Raw genomic sequence first — 27,601 nt, forward strand, 5'->3', positions numbered from 1 at the left:
ATAATGAGTTCTGAATTGTACCAACAAATTCTACAGGAAAATGCCTAGGATATCTGTCTTTGGAGTGACACGTTAGAGAAAGTGGGTCATGCGCCAAGATCCAAACACAAGTTGTCCAACCAAAGAATGAAACAAAAGGAAGTTAATGTTTTGGAATGACCGAGTCAAAGTCCTGACTTTATTCCTATAGAACACTTGTGGCAGTTCATCTGATAAAGTCTATCAACATCTCTGCGTTGAAGCTATTCTGTAAGGAAGATTGGGCTAAAATTTCTCCAAGCTAATGGGCTGGATTAATTAACAGTTATCAGAAAAGTTTGATGAGAACGGTGCTGATGATATTATTCAATTATGTCTCACTCTTGGCCATTCTATGGGGCCAGGTCTCTCCCCATCTTCTGATCTTGCACTATTTCTTTGAATTGTTATGTGCTCTGGACGGTGTCAGCTTTGGTGATGTCCAGCCACCATATCCTTTGATTTCCTTTTACCGCTAAGTCTTCTAAACATAATTGCTTTCTCCAATGAATTGTCCTCCAAAGCATGGCCAAAATAAGTGAGATGCAGTTTCGTGATTTTGCCTTCTAGTAATAACCTTCTGGTATTATGCACTCCAGTACTTGCTTGTTAGTCATCTTTGCTGTCCAGGGAATACGCAGTAGCCTTCTCCAGCACCACAGCTTAAAGAAAGTCAATTTCCTTCCTGTCTTAATTTTTTAAGGTCCAATTTTTACAACCATAGGTAGCTTACACGGAAGAGAATGGACTAACCTAAATTTGGTTGCCAGCTTTATGTCCTTGCTTTTCCATATCAATTCATGTTCATCACTGCTTTGTGTCACAGTGCAATCCAACGTTTATTTCTATGCTACATTCACCATTTTGAGCTATCTGTGATCCTAGGAAAGTGATTTTTCCCCCATGCATTTTATCTCTTCACTGTAAGTTTCTACTTTGATGTTTCCATTCCTTGTAGTGGTCATGAGCTTGGTCTTTTTGATGTTCAAAAAGAGACCAAAATTCTCATTTTATTTCACTTTCCACTTTCAGAAAAGTTTAGTTGTAGTAATTGTTGCCCATTGGTTGGGGGGGAGACACCAGTTTCTGAAAGGAAAGATACAAATATTTTTGCCACAAATAAATATGTAGCTCCATTTTCATGAGTAGAAATTATGGATGGGATGGTTGCAGACCTTCCTACCAATGCATAAGTAACCAGTCAGCAGTTTATTACTACAGGTAGTCCTTGACTTATAACTTACTTCACTTAGTGACCATTCAAAGTTACAACAGCACTGAAAAAAGTCACAATTTTTCACACTTACAACCTTTGCAGCATCCCCGGAGTAATATGATCAAAATTCATATACTTGGCAATTGATGACATTGACTGTATCAGTGTCCTGGGGTCATGTCAGTGGTGGGATATGACCGGTACACCCTGGTATGGGCGCTTGGAGCACCAGGTACCATTCCAGTACGGTGCTCCGGAGGGCCCACCCGCTTGCCCACGCCCCTTACCTGTATTTGAGCTGATCGGGGCTTTCATGCACACGCACAGATTGTACGGCGCCTGTGCAACACTCTGCCGAGCAGCTGGAGCATCGCGGAGCCGTCGCAGAGCATCACGGGCGGTAGGTATGCATGCGCGTGCTATGTGCATGCTGCGTGTGTGCATGTGGTGGACATGCGGCCCCGTACTGGTTGCAACGGGATCTGGAACCCACCACTGGGTCATGTGATCCCTTTTTTTCAATCTTTTGACAAAATCAATGGGGAAGCCCGGATTCTGTTAGTAACCATATTACTAATTTAACAACTGCAGTGATTCACTTGGCAACTATGGCAAGAAAGGTCGTAAAATGAAGCAAAACTCACTTAACAAATGTCTCGCTTAACCCCAGAAATGTTGGGCTCATTGACGGCCGTAAGTCGAGGACTACTTGTATTCTATGTTCCCCTTGGGAAGAAGTTATTCCCCTTTCTTAGTAAGTAACCCTGAGCTACCTCTACATACTGAATATATAACTGTATTTAATTTTATACAGGAAGATCATGGAGCTTTCTATTATTCTTCCATTCAGTAATAATGCTGTTATTAATTTTTGCTATGGAAATCATATGACAAAATACTTGCCATATTAACATATACATAATTAGTAATAAAGTTCCAAAATGATAGGAAACTTTAAAAGGCAGAACATACTGCATTTTCATATGAAATTTTAATTATTTCAAAGTAGACAAAAACATTAATGTCTGGGTCTGTGGCAGAGGCCCCATCCAGAGGAATAATGTCAAGTATAGCTAATCCTGAGCTTGTACATGGTGTTAAAGTTCAAGATAAGGGACTTTGTGCTAAATTGCATAGACACAGTGTTTTAAAACAATTTGTTCAGTCGATTTCATAAAAGACATTAAAATATCTTAAGTCACTTCCTAATTCAGTTCAAGAATCTTTGTGCACTTGTTATCCTGCTTCAATAAATCTTTCCAAGCCTCTTTAAAGTATGTCTCCAGAGATAACTAAATGCCATTTTCCTGTCTGTATTACTTTTAAATACATAATCATGACAGAGATTTCCTTTTGGCTAATGTCCTAGATTTGGTTTCAGAAGTTGTAAAGCAATTCAGTTCTGCAGTTTTAGAGGGAAATATGAAGTGCAACAGTAGATCAGACCTTAAAACAAGCTAAATTGCAAAAGGATCTCTTTTTTTGTCTTTGCTTCTTTTATGTTATCTACTTGGGATAATAGAAAATTGCCATTTTTAAAGCAATGCCCTATTCATGTCTGCTTTTTGTTTCCGTTCTATATAGTATCAGTTGAACTTTAAAGTGAAGTTAAAATGAAGTGAGATTAATTTCTTCTCAGTTTTAGAATAAATTTGATTTGAAGCCATACCAATAAATAAATATATAATTTTGAAACTCCTTTAAAATGATAAAACAAATATTAGACCCTATATTCAGTTCAACAGGGAAAAAAACATTAACGCTATTGCAAGCCCTCCTTCAATAATGGGTCTTATTACTCATATTTCTTATTAGTCACTGCTAAAAGTGTTCATGATTGTGCATCTCCACATAGATACAGTTGTACAACCAGATTTAGTCTCATAAAAAGGATTTTGTGGTAGAGAACAGTATATTTTTTTCATATTGGATTTTGTTTGTCATAATTGCTGCCACTATTTATCTTGCATACTTGTGTATTATAGTAAACTTGTAGGTCCATTGGAATACATTGATATGCAGTCTATAAGAAGCTGAGCTACTACATTGTTAAAATACAACCTAAGCCTAACTAAGGATATTGTCAGGGCAGCTTGAAGAAAGAATAGGTATTTCCCCCTGTAATAGTGTTTGAAAATAAATTACACCGAAATGAAATTAATTTGTAGACAGAAATAAGTATGGGGCCATAGGCCATTATTTTCCTGTGTGCTTAGTTTTTGTTTAGTGAAACGTTGGGTCTAAATTATTAAAGCAAATTCAGTCTACTGAGCTTTAATAATTTTATAAAAGTGTAATTAGTTACACAAACATGAAATTAAGATTTGAATTAGCAACTAAGTTTTGTTATTTGTAAAAACTTATAGCATGAATGCCAATGAAAATACTCTCAAATAACATTGGGTGTAACACAGGATTTTCATACTACCTGTTCCTCCGAGGGAAATCCTTACTCTGCCTTCAGGGTGACCTCTTCAAAAACTGGATGTGGGTTGAGTTAGTCAATGCATTGTGCTTCTACTTGAATTTTCACTGGCAGAAAACCAAAATATCAAGGGAAACAGGCAGGGCAGGGCCCCAACTCTAGGGCAGAAAATATGTTCTGCTTTTACAACTTGTTCTTTCATAGTTCAGTCTGTCTTTCAGGAAAAGTAACTCATATATATGCTATCATCTGGGAAAACATTTGTGATCTTTGATTATATATAGACATACGTAATTTTTTCAAGCAACTTTGCTTTTAAGGTAAATTGGTCTTTGGCATCAGAGGCATTTCAGAGAGCACCTTCGTGTTAGACAACTTGTTAGGAACAGAGTACTTTACAGCTAGGAAAAGAAACTGAAAGCTGAGAAAACCAAAAGGGAACAAATAATCCAGCTGAGAAGATTGTAAGTAACAGGATGACTTCCCTTCAAGAGAAAGAAGACAAGAAAGGCAGTTAATGGGCACAAATGAAAAGCATCATATTAAAGTACAAAGTAAAAGAAAACCCAAGTTGGTTAGAAAGAATCAAAACTACCGTGTTTCCCTGAAATTACGACATGTCCTGATAATAAGACGATGCCATATTTTTCCTGTGGGCAAAAATGTACGCCCTCCCCCAATAATAAGCCCCCTAGACAACCCCCCCCTCCAGCCAGGCAGAGCACCACTCATCAACCTAGCGATATCCCGAAGGTGCAAAGCTGCAGGAGCCGGGAGGAGGGGGGCAAAGGCACTCTCATTGCTTGATGCCTTTGGGATACCGCTAGGTTGGTGGGTGGTGCTGTGCCCAGCTGAAGCGGGGGGTTGCCGGGCAGCTGCTCTCATGAGCAGCCATCTGGCAACGCCCCTTTCCAGCCGGGCAGAGTGCCACTCACTGACCCAGTAATATCCCAAAGGCGCTAAGCCACGTGGCACTCTGCCCAGCTGGAAAGAGAGGTTGCGCGAGCACTTGTTCTGCCTCCAGCTCGCGTGCCTCCCTGCCTTACCATCCCCAACTCTCCCTTGTGCCCTGGGCCAGGGTGCTGCCGCCACTGCCACCCTGCTGCCGCCACCCCACTGCTACCGCCACCACCATGCTTCGAACATAACTGGCTTTCAAACTCCGGAGATCTGCCGCCGAGTCTTCCGGCAGTGGCCGCTCTGGGACTACGCTCTATGATTGTGGGATGGCTGTTGGAAGAGTCTTCCCGCAGCCAGCCCACAATCATAGAGCGTAGTCCCAGAGCGGCCACTGCCAGAAGACTCGGCAGCGGATCTCCTGAGTTTGGAAGCCGGTTATGCTCGGAGCATGGTAGCGGTGGCAGTGGGGCCACAGTGGCAGCGGCAGTGGGGCCACGGCAGTGGCAGTGGGGCTGCGGCAGCAGCAGGGCCATAGTGGTGACGGTGCCCTGGCCCATCCCTGTAGGGAGAGTTGGGCATGGTGAGTCAGGGAAGCACGCAAGCTGGAGGCAGCTCGTGCAACCTCTCTTTCCAGCCGGGTAGAGCGCCACGTGGCTTAGCGCCTTTGGGATATTACTGGGTTGGTGAGTGGCGCTCTGCCTGGCTGGAAATGGGCGTTGCAGGGCAGCTGCTCATGAGTGTGATCATCTCATAACGGCTTTGCTGTGCTGCTGCGATAGCGCAACACAGCCGTTTGCCCCTGAAGCTCTGGCCGGCTCTTCGGGTGCCCGCTTTAAGGAGAGCAGCCACCCAGTAACCCCAAATCAATAAGCCCCTCCCCCCAATAATAAGGCCCAAGCAAAATTGGGGGGGGGGGTCAAAAGAAAAGAAGACCCTGTCTTATTTTCGGGGAAACACGGTACTTTCCCCCCCACAAAGATTGTATTTTTTGGAAATACGATGGCTGAACAACTGGAAAATATAAAGGAAAACTAACTTCCTGCTGATATAATTTTTGTATATAATGTATTCCTCACTTGAATATTTTATGAGTTAAGAGTGAAATTCCTACAATAAAACTTCAAAACAAAAGAAAAATAATGCTAAACCTGGAGCAAACCTTTGAAAGAATTGCTTGTTAGTCCTTACTTATTGACCATAATTGGGACTAGCAATTCCATTACTAAGCAATATGGTCATAAAGTGAAACATTATGTGACCATGCATACTTATGTCAGTTTGTCACTTCTGGCTACAGTTGTGAAAAGAACTATCTGTGGGCATTAGGTATGTGACAATGGGGAAGCCAGAAGGCAACAACTATAGTTCTACAGTTTAATGTTTAATATTTATTTGTCAAACAAAAATTAATAATTCAAATAAGCAAAACTATAAAAGTTAGTAAATAAAATAACTGAATCATGTAGTATATTCCAAACTTTGACAACTCTTATTACAAAAATCAATTTTTTACAATCAAGTTTAAAATGGTTTGCATTAGATTTAAAGCAGTTATTTATTTACATTACATTTAAAACTAAAAAAGCTATTTACAGGTAAAATGTTACTATGTACAATTTTGCAAAAATAATTACCTAAGTCTAATTGCAAGTGTTGCAAGTTATCTGAACCAAGAATTTCAAGTCTGGTAGCATAAGCTATGGACAGAAAAGTGCAAACCCTTTCTTGTAAATTACTTCTGAACTTGCTTAATTCTATTAATGTCCAGTATGTGATAAGAATTCCACAACTCTAGTGAGCAACACGGTATTAAATTTACAACTTTTAGTGCATTTTTAGTAAAGCTGCTGCAATGAACTTTAGAACATAAATCATTCAAGATGAGCACGCCTAGGTCCTTAGCAAAATAAAGATCAATACCAACTAACTTATACTTTACATTCTGGTTTTTATTTCCAATATTTTAAAACTAAGCATTTCTTAATTGAAATTTGAAGTTGCCAAATTGGCGACCATTAAAAAATGTGATCAATGTCATTTTGAAAAACAAGTGAATTTTCAGTAGCATTAAACAAATTTTACATCATCGGCAAAGAGGATACGTAAGTCATTTATGTAAGTCAAGAAATGAGTAGATCCTAGGACACTATTCTGAGGAAAACCCCTATTAGCAGATACCGGATCAGACATTGAGGTGCCTATTTTAACTTTCTGCAGCCTGTTAAACAAAAAACAGCAACAGCAATCTGTTATGCAAAAGGGAATCGAGGCAGGATAGATTTCTTCTTCAAGGTTAACTTAAAGGTTACTGCCACATCTGAGTACCATTTTTTAAGAATGAACCAGAGAAATCAGAATACATTGAGAGAAGAGTAAGAAGAAAAATCAGGAAATTAAAACTTGAGAAGGGAGATTGAAGGAGCTTTGAGAAAAGTGATTGAAGGGAAATATGATAGCATTCTTCAGATAACTTGAGAGAATGCCACAAAGAAGATGGACATATTTTGCTCACTCATTCCAGAGTACAAGATGGAATGGTTTTAAGTTACAGGAAGCAAATTGCAGTTCTGTTGAAAAATACCTCATAATGATAAGATCACTTCAGTTGTGAAACTACCTCATTTAATATGTTCAAGTGAAGGTTAGATAACCATCTGTCTGGAGCAGTTTAATCTGTATTCCTGAATATTATGAGCCAGATGACCTTTTCTAGGTCTGGACCTTTTATGTTTCAAATTATTTCTGTGTAAAACTCTTCTCAGATATTTGGTTCAGGATATTTTTGTGGTCAAAGCATGTACCGTATTTGTGGATGGACAGAGGGTGGGTGGAACAGGTCTGTTCATAATTGGCGCCCCATCTTCAATTCCCCTTTCCAGTTGCAGATATCTCTGTATTAAATTTGGTGAGGTCCTTTTGTTGCCCAAACTATGAAGGGCATATTGTATTTTATGTTTCCATGTGGTTCTCACCTCAAAAAAAAAATCCACCTGCCATTAGTTTTGTGCATCAGAGATCTAAGGAGACTAGCGAACTAAAGGTTACTCATTTGTGCTTTAAAGCAACATGTTAGATAGCTAAACTGTTAAGCTGAAAATTCTCCAAGTGATTTTGAGTGATAATTTCCATGCCATCAGTCTGTATTCTTCGCTCTAAATGCTACACATTCTAAAGATTTTTTCCCCCGCAAGCATTTATTTTGGGATAGCACATTCAGGACATTTTAGGGGGGTTGAATCCCTTACTATTATATGTTTTAATCAGTTGAGTTTTCTCTGAAGCACAAAATATCAGCGCGTAGATATAAAGCAAGCTGGTGGAACTAGCAATAATGCTGCCTTTGTTTCGTATCTTCAGTGAATAATTTTATGACTGCATAATTCTGTCTTTCATTGAATTATAAAAAAAAAAAATCATGAGGCCTATACATTATTTCCAGTCCAGACCGAAGGATTTATATTCTTCCGGGTTAAGGGAGTCCTATTAGGCAGATGAAAGGAACAAAACAATGAAAAATAACAAGATGTGATACTTCATATGGTACATAAAATAACATCAATTATATAGTGCTCTTAAATATTTGGAGCAGTAATACTATCCCTGAAGATTACATAATTGCTTGCGACTGCATGGAATAAGTTCCACTGCATTTATACATAGCCATATATAGCAGTATAATTTTAAGATTTGGAATGATCAAATATTGACATTTAATTTTAATGCCAGAAGCAATATGTTTAATAAATTTTATAAAGTGTTCTGGAGAGAAGAGTCCTTTTTATTCTTCATGTGAATTTCAAAATAATAATAATAATAATAATAATAATAATAATAATAATAATAATAATAATAATAATAATAATAATAATAATAATTTTATTTGTTAGCCGCAACCCTCTCCCGAAGGACTCGGGGCGGCGTACAATCAAAACAAATAAAATACAGATAAAGACAAACATACATAAGAACAAAGACATATACATGTGCATGGAGGAGGTAGACTGATGAGTGAAAACAATTAAAAAACACAATTTAAAATCCCATTGAATAAAATTGCCGAATTAAAAACCCGTCAGGAGCGATATGAGGTTATGGTTGAGCCAGGCCAGCTATTTGGAATAGGTGGGTCTTGAGCTTTACACGGAAGGAGCGGAGGTCAGTGGTGGTCCTAATATCCGGAGGGAGGTCATTCCACAGGGCTGGGCCCGCCACAGAGAAGGCTCTGCTCCTAGGCGCCGCCCCTCGGCACTGTCTGGTGGACGGCACCTGGAGAAGTCCCTCTCTGTGCGAGCGGATAGGTCGTAGGGATGTATGGGGCAGAATACGATCCCGCAAGTAGCTAGGTCCTGAGCCATGGAGCGCTTTAAAGATCGTAATCAGGACCTTGAAACGCACCCGATAGACCACAGGAAGCCAGTGCAGCTCGCGCAGGAGAGGTGTCACATGGGAGTACCTTGTACTCCCCATAATCACCCGCGCGGCCGCATTCTGGACCAGCTGCAGTCTCTGAGTGCATTTCAAGGGAAGCCCCACGTAGAGAGCGTTACAGTAGTCCAGGTGAGACGTCACCAGCGCATGAGTGACTGTGCGTAAGGCGTCCCGGTCCAATAGGGGGCGCAATTGGCGCACCAGGCAAACCTGGTGGAACGCCCCCCTAGCCACGGCTGTCACATGGTCATCCATGGACAGCCTGGCATCCAGGAGGATGCCCAGATTGCGCGCCCGCTCCACGGGGGCGAGTTGAACACCCCCAATGGCCAGAGATGGAATTAACTGGTTGAACCAGGGGGCCGGAACCCACAGCCACTCCGTCTTGGAGGGGTTGAGCTTGAGTCGGTTGTCATCCATCCAGACCCGTACGGCTTCCACACACCGGAACATCACTTCGACGGCCTCGTTGGGGTGGTTCAGGGTGGAAATGTACAGCTGAGTATCATCAGCATACAGATGATATCCCACCCCGAAACCACGGATGATCTCACCCAGCGGCTTCATGTATGTGTTGAACAGGAGTGGCGAGAGGACCGACCCCTGTGGCACCCCACAAGTAAGGGGGCTTAGGGTCGACCTCTGCTCCCCTGCCAACACACGTTGCGTCCGGCCAGAAAGGTAGGAGCCGAAGCACCGCAAAACGGTGCCCCGGACCCCTAATCCCTCCAGTCGGTGCAACAGGATACCATGGTCGATGGTATCAAAAGCCACCGAGAGGTCTAATAGGACCAGGATAGAGGAACAACCCCTATCTCTGGCCCTCCAGAGATCATCTACCAACGTGACCAAGGCCGTCTCTGTGCTGTGCCCGGGGCGAAAGCCGGACTGGCGCAGGTCTAGATAATCATTCTCCTCCAGATGTCGTGGGAACTGAGAAGCCACCACACTCTCTACAACCTTCACCAGAAAGGGAAGGTTGGAGACAGGACGATAATTGGCCAGCTCTGTAGGGTCCAGGGAAGGCTTCTTGAGCAAGGGTCTCACCACCGCCTCTTTCAAGGCGGCCGGAAGAGACCCCTCACCCAGCGAAGCGTTCACTAGGCCCAGGAGCCAGTCGCGTGTAACCTCCCAGGATGCCAGTACAAGCCAGGAGGGACACGGGCCCAGTAAACATGTGGTAGGTCGCAGTCGTCCACGCAATCTGTCCAAATCCTCGATGACAACCAAGTCAAACTCCTCCCAGAAAGGTTTCTCAAGACTCGCCACGGACGTCTCCACTGGGCCGCTGAAGGGGACCCAATCCTTCCGGATTTGAGCGATTTTATCCTGCAGATATTTCCCAAATTCCTCTGCCCTACCCTGTAAAGGGGCCTCCCGCGGCCTCTGAAACAGGAGGGAGCGGGACACCCGAAACAGGGCGGCAGGGCGGTTCTCTGCGGATGCAATGAGAGCGGCACAATATTGACGTTTGGCCGTTCTCAATGCCACTAGGTACGTCCTTAAATGGGCTCGTACCTGTGCTCGGTCAAATTCGGATCGGGAGGATCTCCAACGACTCTCTAGGCATCTCTTGCGGCGCTTCATCACCCTTAGCTCCTCGGTGAACCAAGGAGCCAGGGTGGATCGTTGCCGCCGGAGAGGCCGCAAAGGCGCCACCCGGTTCAAGGCCCCGGTAGTCGCATTGTTCCACGCGGCTACCAGGTCCTCTACCCGAGGGCGGGTCAGGACTACAGGAGGTGGCCCAAGCTCCGTTTGGAACCTATCTGGTTCCATCAGGCGCCTGGGGCGGAACCATCTAGTGCTTTCTGGTTCCGCCTCCCCGCAGCGGGGGGTAGCACCAGGGAAGTCAAGTCGGAGGAGTGAGTGATCTGACCATGACAGAGGAGTGATGGTTAAGTTCCCTCCTCCCAGATCACTCAACCACTGGCCAGAGACAAAAACAAGGTCCAAGGTGTGACCTCCCTCGTGTGTCAGGCCCTGAATCAATTGAGTCAGGTCCATGGCTATCATGGAAGCCATGAACTCCTGAACCCCCTCTGATGCTTCTCCCACCGATGGCAGGTTAAAATCCCCCATCACTAAGAGTTTGGGGGTCTCAACCGCCACCGATGCGATCAGCTCGAGGAGTTCAGGCAGGGTCGCTGATGTATGGCGGGGAGCCAGGTATACTATCAGCAGGCCCAACTGTCTCCCAGGGCCCCATTTCACAACAAGGGATTCACACCCGGACGTCTGTGGCACAGTGGACTCCCTCGGCTCTAAGTCCTCCTGAATAATCACTGCTACCCCACCGCCCCTTCCCCGGGCCCGGGGCTGGTGAAATGCTTGGTAGCCTGGTGGGCACATTTCCACGAGGGGTAAACCTCCCTCATGGCCCAACCAGGTCTCCGTTATTCCCGCGAGGTCCGGCTCCCCCTCCAAAATTAGATCGTGAATGAGGGGGGCCTTATTGACAACGGACCTCGCATTGCATAGCAATAGCCTCAGGCCCTGGGCCTGCAGATCCTGACCACCTAGAACGCGGGGGTTGGTACAAGCGACCGGGTGTAACCAGCACTCACGGTCTCCCAACCGACTGCGAGTTGTTAATCTGTCCTCGTATCTGCCCCTCCCTATGACTGTTGGAATCAAGGAGCCCCGTATGGGAATGATATCCTCCCCCCGCTCCCCTCCGCTCCTTCTGCTCGTGACCCCACCTGGTGACCTGGCTCTGTCATCACTCCTGATCTGACCCACCCGCCCCCGCCCCCTAAACCCGTAAAAGTTTTTAAAAAACATTTAACTAAAAACCCCCTAAGTCTCCGCTTCCTCCACCTCTCGAGATTAATAAATCCGTCATCAAGGTGGGCCCTCGAAAGGGCGGAGGGCCACACCTGTGAGAGGGGGGACTCCCGCAGTAGGATTAGGTCTAACCTTGAATACATATGTTATTAAAAAATTCATCAGGGCCTAGGCTCTGTGCTGAGGATGTTCTGGCCAGTAAGCCATAGTCCAATATAATTTGAAAAAGCCGGGTTCCGGTGCGAAAGAAAATTGTCCAGTCCTAGATGAGGGTGGGTAGTGATGGTAGTAGGCTGGTCAGGTGACAATCGATAAGTGGGGGCTGGTGGGTGGTCAATGGTGGATGGCGAGGGGTAGTTAGATTATTGCTTGGTAATGGGCAAGGGGCAGATGGTCAATCAAACGAAGATAGGGAGGTAATCCTCCAGGGCGCGCACAGATGGTAAACAGGGGCAAGTTGTTAATCCAAAAGTCAGCAGGGGGGGGTAGGTGGTACAGTCAAGGAGGCAGCTGGCAGGAGGTAGAAACTCCTCTGCCAAGCCTGATGTTGAAGCCTCCTGCCAGTCCCCAGCAAACCCCCCCCCCCCGGCCTCTAAGCAGCCTCCTGAATCACAGCCCTTCTCCTACCAGGCCTTCGGCATTTAAGTCCTGCCATGGCCTGCATCCACGTTCTTGGCACCCAAAACCACCATTCCAAGCCCCAACGCCGCTCCTACCGGCCTCCAGCCCTTCCTGCTCGACCTCCAACACCTCTCACAGTCAGCTGCAGGCCGGGGAATTCGGCATTCGGCGTTTCCAGCTGTCGCCGCCGCCGCTTGGATCACCGCCGCCCCAGGGTCGGCCATTCCATTCGCCGCCGCCCCAGACCTCAGCTCCAAGCCACAAGCCTCCAATATCGACAGCAGCACGCCCCCGCACGCTCCAGACGCCATTTCCTAGCCTTACGCCGTTCCTCCAATCTCCTCTAACCTCCTCCGATCCCAGAACGGCGAACTCAAGCTCCTCCGGTCTCAAAACGGCGTCTCAGGGCGGCGTCTCCCATCGGCAGATCACCGGCCCATTCTCCAAACTTTTTCAGGTCTTCAAACCACCCTGGAAGACCCTCTTGGGTCGTAAAAAGATCCAGGGTGGCTATTTATTGGACACCTGGCCCCCATGGTGAAAAAGGGGGCCGGCAGCACCCCTGCTCCCTTAAAATTACAAAATACCTATTCAAATCGTTACTGATGGAAGCAAATGCTTTTTTAAAAAAAATGTAAGTAAGGAAGTTTTGATAGAAGAAGCTCTTGGTATTGATATTTTGCTTTTTGCTTCTAGAAAGTAGAAAATTGCTGGCCATTGTGTTTTTTAAAAAGTAGTAATGACAGCCTAAAATGAGAAAAAAGGTAAACAAATAAGAAACTATCACAGTGATTACTTCATTTTTTGTTTGAAATTAATTTTAATTTAAGATGAAGTAAAATAGATGGTTTCCAAATAATGAATTCTTTTTTTTTTTAATCAGTGAATTGAAAGCAATGTTGATAACTATAATTCTGGAAACATTTGGTAGTACAATGTCTCTCAACATTGTTGGAGATTAGTGTTGATATGGGTTCTACTTGGTAATAGGAAGAGCTATTGTACTCTTTTCTCCATACATAATTGTTAAGAAGACAATGTCTGTAAAACATTTAATATTAAAAATTGGAGATATATTCTGCTGTTTAGTGTTTTCAAATACATGGTTTTAAAAAGTATGTTATCTTATCTCCAAAAAGTAATATTAGTTAAATCAAAGTTGAGTGTTGTCTCTAGCCTTGACCATGAATCATAACAGGACTTATCCTTTCCAAACTAGCTATGTAAAAATGTTAGTCATTTAGGCCCTTACCAACTCTTTCTCTCATTTTCCACAAATTTTTGTACACTCAAATCCAAGTGTTTCCAGTTCTAAATATACTGTCTCAGATTGAAAAAAATTACCAACTACAATTGCTGAACAGTCTTTTGCTCATCTTACAGCCATTCCTGTTACTTCTGTGATTTATAAGAACACTTAAGAAACTGTGACATAATAAATGTGCAAGACAATTGTAATGAAAATGTAAAATATTTTAGAATCTAGATAGTTTACTACTCTTCTAGATTTATCTGGAAGTTGCATCATGGCAACAGGACTTCTTTTCTTATTGGTTTTCTTGTTGGTACTCTTCTAAAGATATACATGTGAACAGTAATAGGCCAGTTCATGAGAATGTATTTCTACCAAATCACCAGTATACTCCAAGTGACAAAATATAATTATTTACAGAATTGGGTCTAACATTTAAGATTTTTTTTCCACTCTGGAAAAATCTGTCCTAATATTAACCAGTGTGGATGGAAAAATGTAGGCGTGAGGTAGGGTGGGGTGAGAGTTTGAAAGTCAGGTTCTGAAATTTCTACCCCTGTAATGTTTTTGACTATGACTGTAATTAATTAGTTGGGTCACAATCATTCAGCATGTAATTGCTTGCCAGATATCTTGCAAAATATAACTTGCTTACAATTAATATCCACAATGTTAACTTCTCTTCAGCAAATGACTTTACAAAGTATTTCTCTGCTACGGCTGCGAATCGAGCTTCAGCTAGAAGCAGGCTTTCAAAATAATTGCTCACAAGTTAAAGATGGAATTACGTATCAGCAGAAAATATAAAATACTGCCAAATTGTAAATTCAAGGCCAATTATGATTTTATGTTCTTTTTGTTCTTTTTACTGTTTTCAGTGTTATCTTGTCCAGAAAGTTATTATGAAAAAAAGAGTGTTTGTTGGTCAATAAAACTTGACAGGGAACAAACAATTGCAAGGTGGTAATGTTGCAAGTGGCAAAATATTAGATCAAAACGAACATTTTTACCGAATATTTACTGAAAATGGATAATGGAAATATTTCAGGACATATAAATGATGGTGGAACTATATGGGCAGTTTGTGGCTTGCTGTGCAAAATCAATGTTGATCAGAAAAAGCTAAAATTCTGACTGATAAGAGTGCAGCTCTACCCATTTCATTATTTGTAAGTGAATCAGGTATTTCAGAAGAATCATAAAACTAAAATGAAATACAGTGGGATTGGAGACTGAATTGATGTTGAATGAAGGCAGACTGATTGAGCAATCAAAAAGAATCTGTTGAAGTGATTTGGTCATAAAGAGAATGAATGAGGATTGAATCACCCACATACGTACTGAGAGGAAGGGGAAGACTGATAAAATCATGTGTGGATGAGTTGAACAGATCCTTAAAAAGAGAGAACTGAGTGTTGCAATGTATAAATTGATATTTGGAGATAATGGAAACAAGAGTTGTTTGCTAGAAATATATTGTCAAGTGCCAGGGCAGTGATCAGATACCCACGCAATTGGTCCTTTTGGATCTAGAAACAGCAAGCACAAGGAGTTTTCAAGCTTTATTATCTAATTGTAGCAGGCATATTAAACAAAAACATATGAAAGCATAAAATACCAAGCAAGATTCTCTCCCTTCAGCTGCTGGGAGCTCATTCTCAAGCAGCAGAGAGTCCCCAATTGGCCCCAGGTACATAGCACTGAGCATTCAAGCCTTTGCAGAGTCTAAAACTTCATGGGCAGTTTCATGCCTTTTATTACAACCTGGCACTAAGACTTCATGGCCCTGCTTCCATGGTCTGCAATGCAAGACACTTGCAGAATGTTCTTAATGAAGGGAAAAACAAAATGTCTCACCAAACTCCTCAAAATAGAATGGTCTTCCCCATTGCCACTACATATATAAGAAAAGCGCAGGTAGCCTTTGACTTACAATAGTTCATTTAGTGCCCATTCGAAGTTACAGTGGCACTTAAAAAAAAGCAAACGAATGGCTGTTTTTCATGTTTACGACCATTGCAGTATCCCTGTGGTCACGTGATCTAAATTCGGGTGCTTGGCAATGGGTGCATGTTTATGACAATTGCAGTGTCCCGGAGTCACGTGATCACCATTTGCAACTTTCTGAGAAGCAAAATGAACGGGGAAGGCACAACCATGTTACTAACTTACTAACTGTGTCAAAATGGGACAGAGCTCCATTACATTGCATTCCTCACTTACATGAGGAAAGTAACAATTGTTTTGCTTAGCAACAGAAATTCTGGGCTCAATTGTGGCCGTAAGTCGAGAACTACCTGTATATTAAATATAAGGAATAGGATTGATGTAAAGTAGATTTAGCCAAATGTCTCTCTATGTTTATCACATTCTTAGGGTTTTTTTGTAATTTATTAATTTTATGTTTCTGTATGCACAATTACAGTTTGAGAGATTAGTGTTTCCTGCCTAAGCAGGGGATTGGACTAGAAAACCTCCAAATTCTATTCTATTTTCTATTCTATTCTATTTTCTAGATCTAAATCCTTCTCTCTGATTAAGACAGTTACAATATTCAATAATGCAGTAAAAGAACTGCATTTTTTAAAAAGAAAATGATTAAAATGTAAAGCCTGTATTGGTAAATTCCAATTCTATCTATAGTGATCTACACAGAGTTTGTTTTACATTAATACAGAATTCAGCAGCCAGGTTCATCTACAGAAGCAGCTCAGTTAGTCTAAATTATACCAATTACACAGCTGGTACTACGTAAGTTGGCAATTTTTTATGAATGAGATACAAAGTTTTCATTATTACTTTGAAAGCTCAGCATAACTTGAGTCCATAAGTTGAAACAATGCCTTCTTTTATATGAAATCCCCTACTGAGGGTCAACTGGGGAGTCCATCTACTGATTCTGTGAGCGTATCCTTTGATCACTTGCAAGCGAGTTTTCTTTGTTGCTATCCCACGTCCCGAAAATAGTATGTTTCCCAAATCTTCATACCTCTAAACGCAGCAGCTTTAAAAAGCTCTTAAAAGCACATAGTTAAAAAGATTTTTCTGCTGTCCTCTTGTTGTATTGTGTTTTTATTTGATTATGTAAATACACCAAGGAGCATAGGGTAGGCTGCAGATGGTCCATGCCAGCTTATGTGACCAAGAGTGCTTAAGATAAAGTAGTTGGCTGCCAAATTCCTTCTATCTTTGGATGGTATTGAGGTATTTTTTTCTGTATATCTCCTATCTAGATTTGGCCCATTTTCAAACTCAATATTTATTTTGTCAGCTTGTTCTCCACCACCAAAGTTAGTCTCAGTTCATCCTGATTTTGGACAGATATCCTGCTGATAGACAGAGAGGGTTCTCTATATGTAATACAGTATATTTCCAAAAATTCTTATGGGAATCAAAATGAAATTTCAGCCTTTAGGAGCTAAATCTATAGAAAGATTTTTCATTTGTATTTTATTTTGTGTATTGTTGCTAAAATGTCAAAATGTTTAAAATTATTTATTATAATTTGTTCTGTTTTGCACATGTTAATGAACTTTAATAGTATGTTCTATTAAAACTTCTCTTTGAGGCTTCTTTTAAAGTAAAAGCAGATAAAAACAAACAAATAAAACATCTAACACTGGAAATAAAAATATGTTTTAGCAGCCAGTTAATAATTATGCTGGAAGCATATAAATTACAAATTATGAAATGCTGTTTTCAATGTAGTAAGGCCCTTGCATTTTTATTCAGAAGAAAATTCCCATGATTGAAGGAATTTACAGCCAGGTAAGGGTAGATGAAGTTACAGCATTAAATCATATAAATGAAGCTTTATGATACTCACCTATGTATTTATTAAATGATATTTAAATATATTTATCTGGTTTATGAATTACATATTGTTCATGTATAGAATAATAGATGTATAGAGTTATGTCTATATCTGAAGGAGAACAAGTTCAGTTAATTGTAAATATTTCTTGATTATGCATGAAATGATCAAGAATATCTATACTGTGGCAAATTCTACTTTGTTATGTTAACCAACTCTTCTCTGTTTTTTTGTTTTTGTTCCAAAGCTCAAGAATGCTCAGAGTGTCGTATGGTGTTGTCCAATCCCACGGGAATTTTTACCTCTCCTTGCTTCCCTAATAATTATCCCAATAATCAAGCATGCAAGTGGACCATCAGAGCTCCTTCTGGATACATCATTCAGATAACATTTGTTGATTTTGATATTGAAGAAGCTTCTGGTTGCACATACGATCATGTATCTTTGGACACTGGAGACAAAAAGGATTCCTATTGTGGTATGACTGCCAAAGGTTTATCATTTAACTCGTCTAGGAATGAAATGATTGTATCTTTTACAAGTGACTTTAGCATTCAAAAAAAAGGCTTCAGTGCCACTTATACTCGAAGTAAGTATACGCTTCTTGCTGTTTCCAATCTGTAAACTATATGTAAACTTTTGAGATTGTGATTTGATAATATTTATTTGATAGTAAAAGTAAAATGTTACTATTTAGCTAAGTTAGGTAAGTTATACATCCATTGACTTAAATCCATTGGAGTTCTCTTACTTAAAGAAATTGTGTTGCACAGCAGATAAAGAGATATGGTTCTTTATTCAGCTCTCCTCTGGGTCATGAAGTCAATAAGAGGGTCTCAAGTTTGCAACTCTCTGTGTATCCCTGTACTTCAGGGATATATGCATACGTGATATGGAAAATAATATGATCTATGTTATAGAGTTACTGTATTGCAAAATAGGGCACCATATGAGATGCAAAATTCTAGATGAGAAGCAGATGGCATAGTGGTGGGATTCAAAAATTTTTACTACCGGTTCTGTGGGCATGGCTTGATGGAAGTGGCATGGTTTGGTGGGCATGGCAGGGGAAGGATACTATAAAATCTCCATTCCCTCCCCACTCTAGGGGAAGGATAGTGCAAAATCCCCATATCCTCCAGATCAGCTGGGACTCGGGAGGCAGAGAATAGATGTGGATGGGGCCAGTCAGAGATGGTATTTACCGGTTCTCTGAACTACTCAAAATTACTGCTACCGGTTCTCCAGAACTGGTCAGAACCTGCTGAATACCAGCCCTGAAATGGCAACAAGACAAACCAAATATCTACTGGTAATTCTTGGTTGCCCTCTAGTGGTTGTCTAAATCCTGTACAGTATACAGTAGGTAGTCCTCAACTTACCATTTGAAGTTACAATGGCATTGAAAAAGTGATCCTCACACTTACAACTGTCATGTTGTACATAACATCCCCGTGATCACATGTTCAAATTTTGGGCACTTGGCAACTGGTAAACATTCACAATGGTTGCAATGTCCCAGGTTCATGTAATCACCATTTGCGACCTTCCCATTCAGCGTCTGACAAATGATAAATAGATAAGGCAAGATTTGTTTAACAACCATGTAATTCACTAAACAACTACAGTTGTTTAACAACCGTGGCAAAAAAAGGTCATAAACTCAGGTGTGACTCACTTAATTGCCTTGCTTAGCAATGGAAATTTTGATTCCAATTGTGGTTTTAAGGCAAGGACTACTTTCACATACAGATATCCTGTAATGTACTATGAGAATATAATATGTGCTGCTGAGTAAGCAAATAGGAATGCAGTGGATTTCCTTAAGCTTTTTAATTGCACATCAAAACCTTTCAAGAGTAAGTAAGATGATATAGAAGTTTTTCTTTAAAAATGCTTGAAGGAAATTAGTCATCAGGAAATCAAATTAATGAAATAAGACTGCATATCACTATTTCATTAATGAAATAAGACTTCTGTTTCACTAAGTAAAAATTAAACCCTAGTTATAATTAAATAAAAAGCTACCCCATGGCAACAAATTAGCCCCATTGATCTAATTTAAACTAGCTTTTGATTAGCTGGGCCTGTAGCCATTCCCACAATGTGGTATAAAAGCTCTATTAATTGCTTTTTTAATAGACCTTTTCAACTTTTCAAGGAAAATGTAAATTGTACGCCATGGGGTGAAAAATGTATCTATGTTTGGTTTCGTATTGAGATCAGTTACTTTTTAATACACGTTTACCATTTACAAATATAGCCAGGTATAAAAATTACTTGATGACACATAATAAAAATGTTATAGATATTGCTTGAAAAGGAATATCAATAGTAGGAATTCCTCAAAAAATTTAAACATTTTTATATATCAGGAGAGAAATGTGTTGCTAATTTTGACACTATGTTTCTTGTGAAATTACTGACAGAACGCTTGTTCTTTCTCTCTTGAGTTATTACTACAACTATTTGCATCACGTTACCATTGTTATATAACTGGATTTGTAAAGGCATTTTTTTTTCAGTTTTTCTTTTCTAAACTCTCTTCTGGGGATCAGTATTCACTTTTGGTTTGCTTGTTTTGACAAACAGAGTTCCAAAAAGTATGAACAGGCAAGAAATAGTTTCTTGTTGCTAAGGTAAATCAGACTCAGAACAAGTTGATTTACATGGTACCTAAATCAGAATAGCTTTCCCTTTTATCAGTAAAAATGTAGCAACAATACACAATTAAGAGCCGTGGTGGCGCAGTGATTAGAATGCAGTACTGCAGAATACTTCTGCTAACTGCCAGCTGCCAGCAGTCCGGCAGTTTGATTCTTACCAGCTCCAGGTTGACTCAGCCTTGTATCCTTCTGAGGTCGGTAAAATGAAGACCCAGATTATTGGGGAAAATATGGTGACTGTAAACACTTAGAGAAGGCTGTAAAGCCCTATGAAGCGATATATAAGTCTAAGTGCTATTGCTATTAAGTGGTCTTCATGACTCCCCCCCCCCATAAGTTAAAGTAGTCACTTTCTTCTGCTTGATTATGTAGCTACATTTGTATTATTTGTGGAGGAAGAAGTAGGATATTTATGCAGCTGGGTTTCCTCTAGGAACTTTTAATTAAACTGTTAATATTTGTAACAAATGCAATGTATATCAAATGGGATCAATGGAATCAATCACAAATGACCAGAATCATGTTTGGCAAGATAGATAGAAATGAATATGATTTTTAAGGATTAAGCATTGATCAGCATTATGGCTATTATGCTTACTGCAAAATAAAGTTCAATTAAAATACTCAGATCATTCCTAAGTATAGATGCAGAGGATATGGCAGCCAGATGTGACTGCTGGTATATTTAGTAAGCCGTTTTGCGATGAAATGTGAATAGATTTATTCAACTGAAATTCAAAAGTTTGTAAACAAAGAGCTTTTATTTGTGAAATAACATGGCAGGGCACTCTCTGCACACTCTGAAAAAGATGTCTGGTATTAATTTCTTCAGTTTAATGTAGTCGTATAAAATAACCCATTGGGAGCAATGCATAAAGAAATGAAAGGGCTGTTTCAGGTTACTGGTTTACTGCTTTGTCTGGTACAACAAGTAAAGCACACCAAACAGTTTTTGCAGGTAACTAACTCACACTTTGTAGGTCATATTATAAGTTAATTGACTACAATAATATCCCCACATATATTTCTGACTGATGAGTTTAATTATCCATTGATAAAAAGTATTGTACTACTTTTAATAAAAGTTGATGGTGGTTGATTCTGAAAATGTTTTCTGTCTATATTCTAGTTGCTGTATCTTTGAAGAATCAAAAGGTTGTCATTCCGCAATTTTTAGATTCGGAGTCTGTGTCTTTGGCAAATTCTATCCACGTCCCAGAACTTAATCAGTTCACCCTGTGCTTTGAAGCAAGAGCAAACAGTAATAACTATGAATGGAAGGCTTTCTCCTACGGTGATTCATCTGTGGAATTCTTCAGCTTTGGCAAAACAGAAAGGGGGCACTTCATTTTTATCTCCGACTCACAGTGCTTTTTAAACGATGCTCTTGACATTGGTCCAGATGACAACATTTTCACAGAAACATTTGAAGAGCTTTGCCTTGTATGGGATAGCTCATCAGGCATAGTAGGGATAAATATTAAAGAGACATATAAAACAGTCCATTGCTTAGATACTTATGGAAAAGTGATTCCGGGTGATGGAAAATTGGTTCTGAGTTCTAACAGAGAAGACATAAAACCTCTACCTGGAGATATGTACAACTTCCGGCTTTGGAATTTTACAATGAATTCACAATCACTTTTCAATCTCACCTGTGATGAGAAAGGTAACATTATTGACTGGGAAAATGATTTTTGGAGTATTCCAACAGCATTTCTAAAAGCAGAGAACAACTTGAGTTGTGGTGAGTATCTTTTTTAAATTTAGGCTTTTCTTTTCAGTATAGCTTTTAAGATGATTTAGGAAAGTTTCAAAAAGAAACTTTGTTTATAGTGAAAATGATACCCATATTCCATTTTCTCTAACTTGTTTGGCTATAACAGCGATGGCGAATCGTTTTTGGCTCACTTGCCATAAGGGGGGGGGAATGCAGGAGGGTCCTACATTGGAGGTGCCGCACCCCTAATGTGGGTGCCGCACCCCTAATGCAATGCGCAACACTCCCTCCCATGCGCATGCGAGCATGAGAGGCGCTCCCCCCATTTTTGCATGCTTTTCTCGCCCTCCCCAGGCTCCAGAGGCTTTATAGGAGCCTGGGGAGGGAGAAAACAGCCTCCCCGCCCCCCAGAGGCCCTCCAAAAACTTCTGGGACCTTCAGGAGGCTTCCCTGAAGCCTCCGGAGGATTAAAAATGACCCTACGAGCAAACCGGTCCGGCATACCTCATGTGCCCTGAGAAATGGCTCCGCGTGCCACCTGTGGCACGCGTGCCATAGGTTCGCCATCCCAGGGCTATAAGATTCATGCGCCACAGTATTCTGTAGATAACTTTCGTGAATTCAGAATCTCAGTAATGCGTTTATTTATTTATTCAATTTATATCCCACTGTTTTGTTCAGAAGCTTAAGGTGTTACGCAAAATATCCCTTTCTCTTATTTTCCCCCCAAATAACAACATGATCAAGTAGCTGGGCTGAGAAACAGTGACTGGCTGAAAGTCAGTGAGTTTCCATGGCTGATCCTTAAAATCAGGATCTCTCCAGGATCAGTTCAGCCCCTAACCACAGCAGCACAAACTGATTTCAAGAGGTTTTTCAAATAGATTTTATAATGAGCTGAATGCACAATGTTATAATTTTAACAATTATCAAATTGTTATATTTTATTGTTTATTGAAAAGTATTACACAGGCTACAATCAGTAACAAAAACTATGTAGCATTGTTATATTATACTTCTCTTTACATTAATGTTCTTAAACTAAATGTAGTCATTTATTTGTGTGCTACCCATTCAAAAATAAGTTATCGAAATAGAAACTAAGTTTATAAATAAGTTTTTGTTTTTCTAAGCAATCAGTGTGTTAGTTAGTGTGTTCTAAATACCATGTATGAAATAATTCATTGTCTAAGGCAGAATCATCCTTAAAGTCCCATTTATTCATACAGGCATGTTAGCAGGTCTATGGAATTCCAACACTGATTTTCTTCTTGGAATTCCACCCAGTTGAAAGTTCATGATCTATCCCCACACCCCATAATCCATCACATGTTCCAATCATCATCTTCCACTCTGGCATCTACACCCCTCTGCTTCCGGTCAGGTGTCGAGGTACAGAGACAAAAGATGACCTTGGCTTCTATAAAAGAATGACAACAATACATTCTACAATCCTACTCCTTTCTATTCCCCCCTCCCAACTACTACACTAATGAAACAGCATAGAAAATTATAAGAAAGTGTGGCAGGCCAAAGATCCTAAAAAGAATATAACTACAGACCCATTCAAAAATAAGTTATCGAAATAGAAACTAAGTTTATAAATAAGTTTTTGTTTTTCTAAGCAATCAGTGTGTTAGCATTCTAAAGAACATTAATGTTCTTAAACTAAATGTAGTCATTTATTTGTGTGCTACCCATTCAAAAATAAGTTATCGAAATAGAAACTAAGTTTATAAATAAGTTTTTGTTTTTCTAAGCAATCAGTGTCTTGCTACCAGTCAAACTATGCATCTTATTAAAAAGCCCACAGAAGAGAGAATAAAATCACCCTTTCCCCAACTTATTTCATAAAGTACTGTGTATCTTTTAAACAGTTTTTCCCCCAGCTTTGGTTAGATACTGGCATAGAGCTGTGTGGAGTAAAGTCTAGAATGCAGAAATGTAGTCTTTTCAGACTGAAAATAAAGTTGCTCCACACCTATCTTGACTAGACCTACTCCAATTCCAAATTGGATAAAAAGGCTAAGCCTTTGACCTGTAAATTTGAAGAACCCCAAAAACCTCTCCATAGAAAAAATGTTCTTCTATATTCATTTTAGGGACACATTGGCTCAGGTGGCTAAAATGCTGAGTTTGTCGATCAGAAAGGTCAGCAGTTCAGTGGTTTGAATCCCTTGCGCCACATAATGGACTGAACTCCTGTTACTTGTCCCAGCTTTTGCCAACCTAGCAGTTTGAAAGCACTTAAAAAAATGCAAGTAGCAAAATAGGAACCACCTTTGTTGGGAATATCACAGCGTTCCATGCGCCTTCGGCATTTAGTCATGCCAGCCACATGACCATGGAAACGTCTTCGGACAGCGCTGGCTCTTCAGCTTTGAAACGGAGATGAGCAACCCTAGAGTCGGGAATGACTAGCACAGTGGTGGGCAACCTTTTTTTTCAACTGAGCCAAATCTCACCAAAACCACGATTGAAATTTATTTTGAGAGCCACATTTTTAAAACCGAAAATACATAGGATGGTACACTGTTTTTAGTTTCAATAAACTCTGGCATTTGAAGCACGCAAGTCTTAAAGCTGTCAAGTTGCAAGACCCTTGCACCCCTAACCCTTTAGAAAAAAAAACCCAGGGGTCTTCAAACCTGACAGCTTTAAGACTTGTGGACTTCAACTCCCAGAATTCCTCCTCCAGTCATGTTGGCTCAGGAACTCTGGCATTGAAGCATGCAAGTCTTAAAGCTGTCAAGTTGCAAGACCCTCGCACCCCCAACCCTTTAGAAAAAAAACCCAGGGTCTTCAAACCTGACAGCTTGAAGACTTGTGGACTTCAACTCCCAGAATTCTGAGAATTGAAGTCCACCAAGGGCATCAATCATATTAGCCCAGGGATTTGCAAAATTGGCTCTTAAGACTGGTGGACTTCAACTCCCAGAATTCTGAGAATTGAAGTCCACCAGTCTTAAAATAGCCAACTTTGCAGACCTCTGTGTTAGCCCAAAGCCTGGTGCTGGGCGGGCCTTGCTCCCCCATTGGTGGAGCCCCAAGAAGCGAGGAGGGAGAAAAAGAGACGGAGGCTAAGGAGCTTCCCCCCCGCCCCCTCCCAGCAAAAATCTAACCGGGGAGCCGGGCGGGCAGTAGCAAATTAGCCGATCACGCACGCAGCGTGATCGGCTAATTTGCTACTGCCCGCCCGGCTCCCCGGTTAGATTTTTGCTGGGAGGGGGCGGGGGGAAGCTCCTTAGCCTCCGTTTCTTTTTCTGCCTCCTCGCTTCTCGTCCCCGCCCGACTTCAGGATCCTCCCTAATCATTGTGGGTCGAAAAGAAAAAAGGGAAAGGGGCGCTTGTTTTGAAGTGCCCGAGAGGAGGGAGGGGAGCGGGCGCCTGGCACACAGAAGAGCCGCATTAAAATGTGTAAAGAGCCACATGTGGCTCGCGAGCCGCGGCTTGCCGACCACTGGACTAGCACATATGTGCGAGGAAAACCTTTACCTTTATATTCATTTTAAGCTTGGAGCTTATTACATTGGAGTCTTCAGAGGGCAGAGGGGCATTCGCTATTTGAGGAATGTTTCACCATTAGAGGAATGCTTTTGAACATGGCATTTTGCAGAGGCATATCCAAAGAGGCCAAGATGGCAGGCACATCAGTGTGAACATGGCGCTTTCCTTTTGAACGTGCACACGGCACGCATGGAAAAGGGACAGAAGTTCAGTTGCTCTGACCACCTGCTATTTTGCCTCTAGCAACCTGTGATTGCCATGGACAAATAGCAAAATAATACTTAACAATTTTAAGAAAATATCTTTGCGCTGTGTATTTTATCCTTAATCTACCTTGTACAATCGTTGTGATTGCAAAATTGAAGGGATTCTGACAGCAAGGCGGTGTAAACATGCACCAGCTGAGGATGAAGATGAAGTTGAAGATACATTTATAGCAAGATGAATATTTTATTTCTTTTCTGAAATTCTCTTATAAGGGAAACTAATTAGATCAAAACGTTTTTGTTCCCATCTACTTAATTTTAATATATCCTTGATTTCTATTAAGGGTATATGCTGATCACGTATCAATAAGTATGATTAGATTCAGACTGTGATTCAGTGATTTGAACAACGCTTCAGTTAATCACTGACTCTGTTTCAAAAGTCATGTAATTCAGGTATGACCCTAATCAAAATCACTGTTCAAGAATGCTCTCCTCTGATTGTCGTGGGCAATCAAAAAAGATTGAAAGATGTGTTTTTTTAAAAATTCTGAAGAATCAGATAGATAGAATAGCCTCTACTAAGAAGATTATGTACAGTCTTCTTCAAATTGAGCTTTGTTCCTGGACTCAGTGAATAGAAATAACCTGTGATCCAATTTCTCTCCAGTCTAACTTAGTTTTTCAATATTAGTCATGGTCAGCTAGACACTGCCACCCTGTTGAATCAAAAATATGAGTCTTGTGCCAAATTTTAGATATTTAGGTCCAGTGGGGTAACTTTTCAATCTAGAAGTTTTCAAAAGTGGGGGTGATCCTTCTTTTGCCGGTGAAAAGAAATGGACTTTGTAAAGTTCCTTCACACATGATTAGGTTAAAATAAAAGGGAATTTGCTTTCTTCTTCAGCTGTTTTAGTAAGTGATTTGTATCTTTATGTTGTAGAGATGCTCCTAAGCAGGAAGTCTTTTAAAAATTTCAGAAGGGCAAGGAAATTGTAAGGAGTCCATATAATAACTTTAAAGTTTTATTGCTTTAGATGCCTACTTTGTAACAGAACTCGCTCACAAAAGCTTTCAAGTATTTCATGCTTCATGGTTTATAGTAGATGATGAAACTCTTTTGAGACTAACCACTTTATTTAAGGCGTAACATTTTGTGGGCTGCAGTTAATTTCATCAAGCGCATAAGCTTGCTTTATGGGAGATTAAATACATTAGGATGAGGCAGATGGGGAAGGGAAGGCAGGACAGGTCAGTTTATGGAGATGGGGTTCTTTGAGAGGCACATTCCATGTACTACTGACATGGTTCATCTCCTACAATATACAGTATAGGCAATATAGTGCATTTAAAAGGCAGCATTTAGCTTTGATGATATGATTTTGAAAGCAATTTGCTGCAATGTGCAGAAAGAAAGTGATAACATAGGCTTCTGCTAGCAGAAAATACTATACTTCATAAACATCTATATAACAGTGTTATTACATAGTTTGGGTAACTAAACGTCTGCAAGAAGACAACCAAGTTCAAAAAGCACCAAGGACCCCTCATTTCAACCCTGAACTACAAATACTCTCCTTTATAAGAACTTGTTTCATTTATAAAATGAGGATTTTGCTGTTTGACCCAGAACTTTTATGCATATCATCACAACCATTCTTGTTTACATGAAGGAGAAAAACAGTTACAATTTCATGTGTACAATACATACAAATAGCATCAGGAAGTAAGTATGGTTTTCTTTAAAGCTGAAAATGGTCAATTTCTAATTGTATCCGCAGAAAGGGAGCCATTATTCTGAGGTACATCCAAGCCCACCTCCATAAATTGTGCCATCTGTGGTGAAAGACAAGATGTTCCCCTCTCTGCTGCCACAACTCATTTCATGTACAGAAATGAACAAGTCTAACAGCTGAATCTTATTTAACATTGGCATTGGAATAGTGTTCTGTCACAATTGGCTTACAGAACATAGCCTATGTGTCTAATTCCATGAAGAGCGTCTATCCTTTATGAAAAACAAACTATTGGTGTATTTGTCTTC

At 40.7% G+C, this 27,601-nt stretch overlaps 1 protein-coding gene across 5 annotated transcripts in view; it reads left to right on the forward strand.

The window, feature by feature from the left end:
• ADGRG6 (adhesion G protein-coupled receptor G6) overlaps nucleotides 1-27,601 on the forward strand; it is a 105,840-nt gene that overhangs the window by 21,779 nt on the left and 56,460 nt on the right. For 4 of the 5 annotated variants that reach the window (XM_081942645.1, XM_081942646.1, XM_081942647.1 and 1 more), the window contains exons 3-4: nucleotides 17,706-18,047; nucleotides 21,254-21,871. In XM_081942645.1, the coding sequence (XP_081798771.1) occupies nucleotides 17,706-18,047; nucleotides 21,254-21,871 (960 nt within the window). Of the gene's footprint in view, nucleotides 1-16,321; nucleotides 16,396-17,705; nucleotides 18,048-21,253; nucleotides 21,872-27,601 lie in introns of all 5 variants that reach the window. The other variant, XM_081942648.1, reaches the window with a different exon arrangement.

Source organism: Natrix helvetica (assembly GCF_964273705.1).
Source record: "Natrix helvetica genome assembly, chromosome: 2".
Lineage (NCBI taxonomy): Eukaryota > Metazoa > Chordata > Lepidosauria > Squamata > Natricidae > Natrix > Natrix helvetica.